Source organism: Emys orbicularis, chromosome 4, assembly GCF_028017835.1.
Source record: "Emys orbicularis isolate rEmyOrb1 chromosome 4, rEmyOrb1.hap1, whole genome shotgun sequence".
NCBI lineage: Eukaryota > Metazoa > Chordata > Testudines > Emydidae > Emys > Emys orbicularis.
In genome coordinates, this window is record NC_088686.1 from 21,749,111 (window position 1) to 21,762,027 (window position 12,917).

The 12,917-nt window shown below is 43.4% G+C and overlaps 1 protein-coding gene across 1 annotated transcript in view; it reads left to right on the forward strand.

Annotated features, from left to right (window-relative positions):
* Nucleotides 1-1,905: 1,905 nt before the first annotated feature.
* Nucleotides 1,906-12,917, forward strand: part of LOC135877104 (exocyst complex component 3-like protein) — a 38,572-nt gene continuing 27,560 nt past the window's right edge. Inside the window, exons 1-4 of the mRNA XM_065402453.1 lie at nucleotides 1,906-2,143; nucleotides 4,718-5,309; nucleotides 10,203-10,314; nucleotides 11,264-11,338. Coding sequence (XP_065258525.1) covers nucleotides 1,906-2,143; nucleotides 4,718-5,309; nucleotides 10,203-10,314; nucleotides 11,264-11,338 — 1,017 coding nt within the window. The remainder of the gene's footprint in view (nucleotides 2,144-4,717; nucleotides 5,310-10,202; nucleotides 10,315-11,263; nucleotides 11,339-12,917) is intronic.

Here is a 12,917-nt window from a genome sequence, read left to right on the forward strand (position 1 = left end):
CAGAACCTCTTCCTAGATCTGGGCCCAAGAAAATGTCTGTAGGTGTTGAGGGGGTAGAATTTTCCTCTGCCCCCAGTGTGGAGTTTGACTAGCAGATATATATAGTTGCGTACGCATTGGATTCTGCTCCTCATCATACCACTGGATCTTTTGTTAGCTGGGGTAAAGGACACGTCATGAAGCACAGCCCTGTGGCTCACCATATTGGAGGACCCTTTTCTGGGCTTCATGAATTTTACCACCACCCACAGTGCATTAGAACTTCACTGTTTCTGTTGTGTTCGAGAGGGAGGGAAAACATTTTCCCCTTTATGATGAGGTCCAGCGTGTTTTTCTCTGCACATAAGTGGGTCCATCCAAGTCCTGATCATTTTACTTCCATAGAATCATGGAGGTGAGTGAGAGCAGGATTTGGTTTGCTGCAAACATTTGAGTTCTTGACCTTACCTTGCATGAATTGCTGGAGGGAATCAAAATCTCAGCTTGGATTCTCTAGTGTTTGCCAAAAGCAAATTTCAAATTGCATATTTGGTTATAGAATTCTCAGCTTTGTAATTCACACTCTGTGGTTACCTACTGCCAGTCGGGAGAGAAAAGCAATACTATGTGATTTCTGGAAGCCAGCAATATAGCACAAATTGCTAACATTCACGATGTGTGAATTATCTGCAACCCAAGAGTTATTAGCAGAAATGCAATTAGTGAATTCACTTGAATTATAAGAAAATCACAGTCTGTTTATGTACATTTCACAGACACACACACATAAATGACAAAATTTGATGAATTGAAAAAATTATTAATTCCAGATTCTTTCTTCCACTGCTATTATGACCCACTAGAGCAGAGCAAAGTTGGGGATTATCAGCATTTATAGGGGCACAAGTTGCCTTGCCCTTTAAATATTCAGGGTTCGGTCCTCAGCTGGTGTAAAATATCTATCGATCAATAGACTTTTAGTAATACAATGGATACATTTAAAGATACATTTTCATGTGTCTGTTCCTCTTTCCACACTTACAGCCATCCCAATGAATAACAATGGGAGTTACTGTACTTGCATATATGAAAAGAAAGGCCCTAATTATGTAGGATACCATACACAGACAGGGATGAGAGAGGCTGGCTGGTTCTCTTGTTGGTAGATAACCAAGGGAATTGTTGCCCCCATAACTTTAAAATTTTCATTTTCTTAATTTAAAAATGCTGGGTTGTGTATAACTGCTGGAGGGCAGTCCCAGGCAGCCGTTGGGAACCCCAGGAGTTCAGGTCACTCTCATCACATAAGAACCTCATATGAATGAACAATGAAAACCAATGCCAGTCCTTTTGGGGTTTGCAAACCCAAGGGCAGAATATTTGATTTTCTTAAAGATGGAGGCAAATTTGGGTCTAAAATAAGGGATGAGCTCGGTGCTGAGAAATAACACAGAGTCAGTAGAAAGGCATGTGCATCAGTGTAGAGCTGCTGTGTGTATTCATGGACACTGTCAACAACAAAATCTCTTGGACTGAGAGGACTCTGAATCTAAATAAGTTGGCAGCATCCAGGGAAATTTTAGTCATTTAGAAACTGCTGAAAATTCCACTGGCTTTCCTCCAGCACTTGTGGTTAGGTTATGTATTAAACATTTGCTGCTGTAATGCTGCAGGGGAACATTTACATAATAGAGCTGGTAGCTTATATATACTACTGGACTAAACTGTGATATGAAGTTGGCTGAGTGGTCTGGAAGTCAGTTAAAGCAGGAAGTAGCACTGATACTGAATCTAGGGACAGACGTCGTCTCACAGAAAGGAATTCTTAAGGCTGAGACTGTAAAATCACATTGAGTTACCGTGGTGCCAACATTTTCCAGTTAGCCTTCCCAACCTGATAGCAAACACTTGGCTCTTGCTGGGAGTATGAGGAAAATGAAGCGTGCCTGCTGCCGATTCACTGGAAGGAGAAAGCTGCAGGGAGCATCTTCTGGTGAAAATACATCAATGCTTCCCAAAGAGGCTCAAAAGGAGCAGAAATCAAATGGGATAGCGAGAGTGAAAAATATGGCAGACAAATTGCTGAAGAATTTGTCCTCTGTGAAGGAGAAAACTGAAGAGAAGCCTGTGGACAAAGAGTCTGGCGGGAGGCAGTATCTCTCAGGTACTCTCTGCTAGTCTGTCCTCCCCACTGGCCTCCTCTGTTTCTTCTCACCATGGAGACTGTTTTCATCAGCTCCTGCCATTTGGAATAGGCTTCCTATCTCTCTCCTCCTCCTGGATTCACCTCCCGTTTCAAATCCTTTCTGAAATGTATATTTCTCCTGGCCTATGTTTTTAAATTTTACTCCCCTTTCTGTTGCTCATTTGTATTTCACTTTGCAACTGTATTATCCATCTCTGCAAAGCGCCTTGGGTTAGTTTGTAAGAAATATGTGATACAAAGCAGAGTTTGGTTGTAAGAGTGTTCATATGGTGGTCTGTTCTTCCAGTAATGTGCAGGGGAGCATGCGTAGGTAACCTATGCCAACATAGCTCCACGCTACATCTATTGGCAGGTGCTGGGCCCTTAAATGTCGATACCAAAGAAATCTGTTGCCACAGGCAATTGATATTTAGTGATTGTTGCAAGAACCAGAGAGTTAAAAGCACACTTTTTAACTAGATGCAATAAAGCGTTTTGTAGGAAGCTGGATTCTGGGAAATATTTTCCTATGTGAATCCCCTCCTGCAATGCCCTCCTAGATCCCGACTCTAATGACAAACCGTAAAGTTATAGACACAGTTACAGGACGAGCTGGGCTTTAGACCCCTTTTAAGGTGTGTCTACAATGCCCTCAAGCTCAGGTTTGTGGGACCTGTGCTTGGGGACTCGGTGTTTCCAAACCCGTGCTTGCACAGCCACAAACTGCATTGTAAACCTGGGTTTCACAGTCTTGCTACCACGTCCACACTGCACTATGCAGACCTTTTGTCACAGGTCTGCAGCTTAACCTGCGTCCATGCTGCAAAATGACAGGGCTTGGATCTGAGTCACAGCAGGTCTCAGGCTCTGACCCACCCCCAAGCAGGGTCCTAGGGTTCTGGTCCTAAGTGATTGCTGACCTGAGTCAGACTGATTTGTGTGTGGATGGAAGGGGGTCTTGGGCTCAAACCTGAGTCACAGCCCAGGCTTAGTGTGCAGTGTAGACACACCCGTAATCCCTCTCGAGTGCACCCCTCAGGTGACAGACCTGGCTGCCTAAACCACTCCCAAGATTGGAACCATGTGGCTTTACCACCCTTACACTAAATCTCAGGATTCAGCCCTCTGGCTAACCTGACAGACCCAACTGGGTTTGGTACCTGCAGGTCCTTTTCCTCTGGGAGCCTGTGACAAAATGAATTTGCAGGGAAACAGAAACAGCTTCTTCAAAACAAAGCATTGGTTATTCACCCAAAGGTACAAAGCCTGCAAAGCAAAGGTACCCAGCAAAAATGCCTGTGTGCATATTCCCCCTAGCCTACACCTTAATCTTTCCTTGCAAGCTTTGATAAACTCCACTCAACACAGTTAATCCCATCTCTGGTCAGAAGAGTGACGCTGCAGAATGCAGCGTGCTCTGTGACTCCCTCTCCCAATGTGTGTGTCTGTCCCCATCATGACAATCCACTCAACTCCCTTCTTTCCTAGGCCAACATCTTTAAGGGTTTAGCATCCCCTTTGATCCCGGTTTAGGTCTGGGAAGAGTGCACCTTGCCATAGTAGCTGGAGCCAGGCATTGAGTATTCCCCAATCAATGGCTCCTTGTTTGTCTCCTTAGAGACGCTTTGTATTCTATGGACTGTACCTTATCTTTGCCATTGTTTCATTTCCTGTTGGTTTCCCCCTTCCAGCTTCTTTTCATTATGTGTAATCAGGCACAAGTATACTGAGGTGCCCATGATATGTATAAAAAATAATACACAACTACCTCATTCTCCACAGATGTATTTGAAATTGGTCACACCCTGGAAACAATCACCAATCACACCAGCCTGTTCAGCATTGGCGCCCATGAGAGCAGGGTTCCCTTCCTGGCTCTGCTGTAGCTAGGCTTGGAAGAGTTAGATTTTTATTGGTAAATGTCGGTAAACATTGTTTTCCCTGTGTGCACACTAACTGACAAGTAATATTTCTATCACTAATAATCAAAATTTACAGCTAGGCAGAGTAAGAAAACTGCTGCTTGAGAACTTATTAGAGTTTGATTTAAGGCTATTCACTTTGTATATTTTGACTTGTGATGTTGCCAATTATGTTTTAAGGGTTATAAAGCTTTAACTTTTTGAATTGCAGCATCTAGTGCCATTAAATAATTATTGTCTGACTCGTCCCATTTCCCAGAACTGAGAGAGCTTAAATCCATAAACAATTTAAAACAGATTAAACCCCATAATTTTGTGCAACTGTGAAAATGTAAATGGATAAAAATGTTGACAAGTGTTGAAAAACAAACATCAATACTATTTGTCAAACTTATATATATAAAAATAGAATTCTGCCAAGCTTAACTATAGATGACTGTGGGAAAATCACTTAACCGCACCAGGCCTCAGTCTACCCACCTGTAAAATGGGAATGATTCCCTACCTCACAAGGCTGTTATGAGAATACATTCTTATTATTTGTGAGTTGCTCAGTAATTACTATGATGATTGCCATAGAAAAGTCTATAGATAAGTCAATAAACTTCTGGTTGTGTTTTTACTGTTTCAGATCAAGCCATTTGTGAATTGATAGATCAAGCAAAATTTCTTGAAGCTTGTAATCACATTTATGATCTGGAACAATCTGAACATAAGAGTGAAATAAAGATTGACTCACTTTACAAAAAAGTAGCAGAAAGAATGTGGTCAGTTGTGCAAGAAGAAATCAGTGGAGGTGATAGTATGTTACTGGAGCCACTGAAATCAGTAGGTGCATCACTGAAGTGGGAGAAAGAGAAAGAAAAAGAATGGTTTGACAGTGTCAAAGACATGGAATCTGTTTCAACCTGGAGCCCAAAATACTGGAATAAAGATCTGGAGAAACTGCTAATGGAGTGCATGGCAACAAAGATTCCCTCCTTTGTGTCTGCTAGCAACACAGATGAGTCTGCATTAAAAGATCATCTGAGTCAGTTGGAAACCACAATTTTCCCCAACCTCAGATGTAAAAGAGATGTCTTCAAAGAAGCAGGATTGCTCACTACCTATACAAAATGTTGTAATGCCTGTTTGTCCTCTCACCTTTCCACACTTACAGACGGTGATATGAGCTTCAGCAAATGTCTTCTCATTTATGAATGGGGCTTTAATATGTACAGAAGGTATGTTCCAAGTAATTCCTCTTTTTTTCTTTATACCTTTCAGTTTCCCTCTTAGTTCTGAGCATGGTCCTTCTTGAGCTTCAAGGCAGTGATGCTGAAGGAACATAAAGGGAAAGGTTAGCCAATATTCAGGCCCTTGTGGGTTAGGAGGAGAAATTGATTATAGGTATTTCTTTGGTGCAATCCTGTTTATTTACAAAGAATGGACACAAAGTCCTGTTTCCCTAAGCACAGTAGGAATCAAACAACAAGAGGCATTTTCTTTGCTCACAGTTCCAAGCTCTTTTCCAGTCAGCGCACTGTCCCAAAAACTCTCTCTTGGCTTTCTCTCATGGTCTCACTACCAGCGCTTCTCTTACTGTCTCCTTGGATTTCTTGCTGCTTTCTGTCTTCTTCTGATTTCTTCTGGCTCACAGACATGCTCAGCTCTATCAAACAATGCCCCGCCTCCCTGCGTTTGTACTCTAAATTCCTTAGACCACATGGCTCAACTCCTACTCCAGCCTTGCCATGCTGGTATGTTGTTTTGGGTGGTGGCTTCTACTCATGAAAGAGGCATTTAACTGCTCCCTCATTTATCCTAATCTAATGGAAGGCAGCTATCATGCCTACCAGCACTGCCCATAGGCCAAAGACACACTTCATCGGAGCCACCTAGCCTCCTGCATAACAGTGTCTTTTCTATGAGTTTGATTTTGCTTGCTCTTAGTGAATGGATTTCCTTTCCAGACCTAGGCCATGTCTACACTACAGACCTATATCGGAATAACTACATCGCTCAAGGGCGTGAAAAAATCCACACCCCTGAGTGACGTAGTTATACTGACCTAACCCCCTGTGTAGGCAGTGCTATGTCAGCGTAGGAGCGTCTTCACTAAAGCGCTACAGCAGCGCAGCTGTACATGAAGACAGCTGTACATAGCACTGTACATGAAGACAAGCCCCTAGATACCTACCAATTTATAAATGGTATCATGGTAGCTGAATCCCTGACCATCTAGGGCTCTGTAGAGCACAACCTTGAACTTCACCCAGAACTGACGAGAGAGAGAGAAGCAACAGAGGGTCCTGTGGGGAGAGAGAGAGAGAGGGTCTAAAGAATAGGCATTATGGGGCAGATTGACTTCCCTATTTTGCTCACTTTGTGCTACACAGATTGGAAATCACCTGCATCCCACTTAGGGATTCCCCTGGTGTTGTGGAGTTTCCAGTGGGGTTAGGGATATCACAGTTGGCTCCTGCATTACCTCTGCTGCAGCCCTGGCTCAGAGCCCAGGAAAGAGGTGTGGCTGGATTGTATGGTGCTCCATCTGTCTTTAACTGGCAGATGGTACTCTAACCATGTTAGGGAAGAGCTGAACAAAGAATTGGGGTGCTGTAACCAGCCCTCTGGCAGTCCCCCCGCTCTGCTGCACTGAGTGGAATTCATCCGTAGCACATAATCTGCCCACCTACCCACAGATGGCTCACCCCACTCCCGAGGTCAGCCCCTGCACTCTGGCCAGCTGAAGCCTTCAAGTGCTTTTCAAGGATGGCTCAAGCACAAGACAGCTCATTGCAGCCATTTAGCCTAACAAATGAAAGGTTCACCCTGGCGTGATCTGCATTAGAACAGAGCAAGCATAGTGGTGTGCACTGCTCTTCTCTGAACTCCCTGCAGGTTGTTTCTCCTGGTAATGTGGTGCCCATTACTGATCACGGTATCCTAGGGGTACTTTGTTTAGCAGGGGCAGCACTTCTTGTTTAATGGAGAATGGAATCCAGCCTTCCCACAGGGAGACGTTAACAATTCTCACCAATAATGGAGCATCCGTGCCTGTCTACAGAATACTGGCCATGGATGCAGTTCCCTCAGTATACACCCAACCTCTTTCTAGCTACGGTACTTACATGGCTTCTATCACCATAGTATCTGAGCTCACTACTGCATCTTTAAAGTATTTATAGGGGAGCACTATTATCCCCATTTTACAGCTGAGGCACAGAGAGCCTGGGGGACTCGCCAAGCTTCACACAGGAAGTTTGCAGCAGAGCAGGAATTGAACCTGTGTTTCCCACAGCACAAGCTAGTGCTTTAAGCACTGAACATCTGTCCCTGTGTACTTAAGAACCTGTAGATGTGGCCTAGAAAGTGTTAGTGGGGATAATCATCAGTAGACCATACCAGTTGCATTAAAGTCTGGATACATTGATCATTTTTATCATTATGGTACTGTGGGTGGGAGGCAGGGATAGCTCAGTGGTTTGAGCACTGGCCTGCTAAACCCACTGTTGTGAGTTCAATCCTTCAGGGGGCCATTTAGGGATCTGGGGCAAAAATCTGTCTGGGGATTGGTCCTGCTTTGAGCAGGGGGTTGGACTAGATGATCTCCTGAGGTCCCTTCCAACCCTGATATTCTGTGCAGCTTCTCATCTGACATTTTAAACTTTTCACCTGAAATGTAATGATTGTTATCCTCATCCTAACAGCATAAATTTGTAGTGAAGATCAGTTCTGACCAAGCACTGCTCCATCTGTGTGCTGTTCTGGAAGCCAGTGACCCTAAGAACTGACTGTACAACTTGGGAAATGGCTTGGTTGCCCCAATTCAGCAAAGAACATGATGACTTCAAGCAAGTGCGGAGTCCATTGACGTGCTTAAGTACTTTGCTGAACTGGGGCTGTATGTTTGCAGCCAAATATTATTTACTTTCCCAGCCCTTTAAAAGTGACTATGATGGGCTGGTTCTGGCTCTTTAAGGTCAGGATAGGTTGTGTGAGAGGCCAATTACCCAATGTCTGTTCTGGTTACCTGGAAGGAGATGAGAGGCAGGTGGTCCCATGGAATAGTTAGTTTCTGGGAGGGTGAATGGACAGGAAAAACCCAGGCTAGTGTTCCTTTACGAGCCCAGGACCAGCAACCTTGCAGAGTAGTTGAGACATGGCTCTCATCTCTCCCAGCTGGCCCAGGCAGGTGTTTTGGTTGCTAGACCTACCTGGGAAGGAGTAAGGGAGTAGTCAGGTGACTGGGTGGATGAATCAAAATGGAGATTCCAAGCCTAGTCAGGGGAAGCTGCTGAGGGGAAGAACTCAGCTAGGGTACAGCCCTAAGAAGGAGGGCTATGCAAACTCTGAACCTCAGGGGAAAGTCCACCAGCCTCACTGGGTAAACACAGGCAGGCCCCATGAAGGAGAACTGTGGATACTCTGAACTTGAGGGGAGATTTTACAAGCTGGGGAGGCTGGGGCTAGATGTACAAAGACCAAGAGGGAGGGCTGTGAAACCCTGAATCTAAAAGGAGCGTTCTTTTGGGGGAGCTGATTAATCTGAATAAAAGAGACCCTGGGGTGGGGGAAATATTGTTTTTAAAGACTCTGCGTGTAAGTGGATTATTTTGAGAAGTCAGAGGGAAACTGAGGCAAGGTGTGTGCAGGGCCATCCCAGGCCATTGGGGGGTGCCCTGGGATGGCACCTATCCACACAGACTTTATCATGTATATTCTGTAAAATATGAATATCTGCTTTAATGATTGACTCTTGCACATGAATCAACATAGCTTGTGTGGAAATAGCAGGAGAGCTCTATTATTTCCCAACAGAGACTCTTGAGTGCCCAGAACTAATAGAACTTTTGAGAGGGCTGATGATGTTCTAAGGTCTTTGCATTTAACTATGCTGAATATCTCTTTAACGACAAATATAATAGGTATTCTCAGCTGTAAGCATATTTATCTGAATTTGTACATTGCACCTTTCTCAACGCTAGGCTCATTACACAAATGTTACCTAAAGCACATTTTGAAGATCAACAACAGGTTGCCCAAAACTAGTGACACCAGCAGACCTTATTCCAGATGTAAAGAATTTTTGTCTCCTCTTCCCATTGTCAAACAACATTACTCTGCCCAGCCTTCTGACTCCTCAGTCATCCCATCCATCAATCACATACACATTCCCTCCAAGAAAAGCCTTGGAAAATGTGTAATTGTGTTTCTTACAGCATGTACTGAAGGTCACCAAATCTGTGATCTGTTGGACCAAGTAAGGAAGACAGTTCCAAAGTCTTTTGACTTATACTGGTACTGTATAGTTATTCCCCTTCCCATACAGGAATATTCCCTTTGAACAGATTGTGGTGGAAAAATTAACCACGCGTTGTGTTTGGATCAGAACAGCCTGAGGCCCACTTTATTACAAGCATGCAGGGAGAGACAGCCAGCCTAGCTGGTCTGTCTAACAAAGGAACACAGAAGCTTTTATAGCTTAAAACCACATTTAGTCAAACACACTTTTCATTCATAATATCTGTTTAAACAGAAAAACAGCTCCTTATTAGGAATACAAAAGCAACAAGCTTTCCTGTTATTCACAGGTTGTACTTTTGCGGTTAAGGCTTCTAGCAATTACAGATACATTTTTCATTCTCTTTTTTCTCCTGACCCTTGTACACAGTTATTTTAATTAAAGTTATCCTGGTCAAAGTTTGGGCCTACTTAATTTTCCCTTACACTATATAGCTGTATCCACACTGTATCCACAGTTGTTTTCTGCATACAACTTTCTAGTGCAGACAAGGCCAAGAGAGAGACATGCAGGAAGGAGTGGGGACAGAGGAGAGGGAATCAGAGAGGGGATGATGTAATTGGAGAATGGGGCCACAAAAAGGGCCAAAAAGAGAAGAATCAAAAAAGGATGGGGCTGGGGAGGATCGAAAAAATATTTTACCTAGTTGCAATTGTTCCTTAGATGAGAGCTGAATGCTGCTTTGTGCATGCAATTAGCCAGGTGAGCTACACGTCATAAATATGGCCATAGCCAAGCACAGACTCTCAGTACTGGGATTGGAAGAGCCACAAAACTACTGGAAAACTGCTGCTCTTACTGCAATTTTGTTTTCTGTGTGCAATGACAGTGAGAAGCTGCTGATGCCCCACTGGACTCCACAGCAGAGGCTCTTAGCTGATGCATATGTTCTCAAGTGGATTTTTTCAAATGTGGAGGAAAAGCTGCTCACAGTCACCCAGGTAAGAACTCCTTCCCATAGCATTGTGGATTGTCATTTAACGGCTGATCCATCCTCTCATAGAGACAGGGCAGGGCGAGGGTATGCACAGATGGATGTAAACTTGGCAGGAGGCCCAAGTTCAAAGTGACCCACAAAAGGGAAAAAATGGAGCATGCATCTTTCCCCCTCTATTTTTAATGCTGAAAAAAGAAGGCCTGAAAGTTGTGGGGTGGAGGGGGAGGTTTGGTTCCTGCTTGTTTTTCACATGGGAAGTTCAGATCCTCTCTAGACTGGAAGACTCTATGGTGACTGGAGAACTAGCAACATCACAAGAGCTAAACATGAAAGTTTAGCTACTAAGAGAGAGAAGGATTTTTCATCAGAATGTTTATTTGGTTTTGGTTAAAATGTTTGAACAACTGTGTAATAATTAATTAATACTTTGTTAAAGATTCAGCACTCTCATCCTTTCAATAAAGTTAAGGGCCTACCATAAATTCCCTTATACTTCCCACAGATCTGCCCACAAAAAACAGGGATGGCCAGATATTGCATTCTTGATATTTGTAAGCCAAACAAATAAACAAAAAAACTGCCCACAATCTAAAAAAATAAAAAATGCTAAACAATGTCAGGTCTTCTCTGTTCATCATAAGAAGCAAAAAAAAGGGCACAAGCCCAATTTATTAAAAAATCCTTTGCTGTTCACATTTAAGCAATGAAAGTTTTCTCTATAGTGTCAGGTTTGTTTTCAGATTTTGTTTTTATGGTGTATCCAAAAGTCCTCGGCCAGCTTCCCATAGGGCAGCTGCATGATGCCCGCTTGGGTTAAACCGGACTGGACTATGAGCATAACACAAAGGCAGAAGATCTTCAAATGCACAGGTGCAGGGTGAGATAGGGAAACCTAACAGATTACAAATTGGGTCGTATTGTAAATGTTTGTATTTTAACTTTGTTATATTCAGAAGGAAGTGAGAGAAGTGCTCAGACAAGTAATTACCGCGGGGGAAAAACCCTATACAGACACTACAATCATTCAGGTAAACCACAGTTGATGTTCTTTGTAGCATGCAAGTCATTACACGCAAGATCCTCAGCATTTGCTAATATACTCTAATTTTACCAATCTAGACTCAAATCTGCTGTGTTGCACACCTGCAATCTTACTGACTTCAGCTGTAGCTGTGTCACTGAGAGCAGAGTTTTTCCTCTTCTGTATAAAAGAAAAATAATGAACTTTCCCATGTTTCTCTATATCAGGGGTCGGCAACCTTTCAGAAGTGGTGTGCCGAGTCTTCATTTATTCACTCTAATTTAAGGTTCCGCGTGCCAGTAATACATTTTAACGTTTTTAGAAGGTCTCTTTCTATAAGTCTATAATATATAACTAAACTATTGTTGTGTGTAAAGTAAATAAGGTTTTAAAAATGTTTAAGAAGCTTCATTTAAAATTAAATTAAAATGCAGAGCTCCCCGGACCAGTGGCCAGGACCCGGGCAGTGTGAGTGCCACTGAAAATTAGCTCACGTAATGCGTTCGGCATGCATGCCATAGGTTGCCTACCCCTGCTCTATATCCTCAGCAATACCCTGCTCCTGCTCCCACTGAAGTCAGTGGGAGTTTTGCCATTAACTTCATTGTGGGCAGGCTCATGCTTGAAGTGCTGCATGCATGTTCGCATGAAACTTTAATATGTCTATAATGGTGGTGTAGAGGCATTGGTCCAGATTTTCCTAACATGACCAAGGACAGGATAGGCTCATTACTCAATGCAGGGCTGGGGGGGAGAGATAATAACAGAAAACATGGAAATGTCAGAAGTGCTAAACGCCTTTTTTGTTTCCGTTTTCACCAAAAAGGTTAGTAGTGATCAGATGTCTACCATAGTGAATGCCAGTGAAAATGAGGTAGGATCTGAGGCTAAAAGAGGGAAAGAACAAGTTCAAAATTACTTAGACAAGTTAGATGTCTTCAAGTCGGCAGGGCCTGATGAAATGCATCCTAGAATATTCAAGGAGCTGACTGAGGAGATACTAAGCCATTAGTGATTATCTTTGAAAACTCATGGAAAATGGGAGAGATTCCAGAGGACTGGAAAAGAGCAAAGGTAGTGCCAATCTATAAAAAAGGGGAATTAGGAAAACCTGGAGAATTACAGTCCAGTCATCTTAACTTCAGTACCTGGAAAGATAATGGAGCAAATAATCAAGCAATCAATTTGCAAACACCTAGAAGACAATAAGTTGCTAAGTAATAGTCAACATGGATTTGTCAAGAAAAAATCATGTCAAACCAACCTAGGAATGTGCAAGTGATAGTTTGCAAAAATAGCTAATACAGGAAATTTGCATGGGCACATATAGAGGCCAAGTTGAGGATCCTTTGAAATTTGGCCCGCCAAGGTTTCCTGCGTGGCCTGCCAGTTAAGCTCTGTCTGAGCAGCTGGAGAGTGGTGACTGCTGGCCGGGTGCCCAGCTCTAAAGGCAGCACCGTCGTCAGCAGCAGCACAGAAGTAAGGGTGGCAATACACCATACCATGCCACCCTTACTTCTCTGCTGCTGCTGGTGGCTCTGCCTTCAGAGCTGGGTGCCCGGCCAGCAGCTGCCGCTATTCAGGTG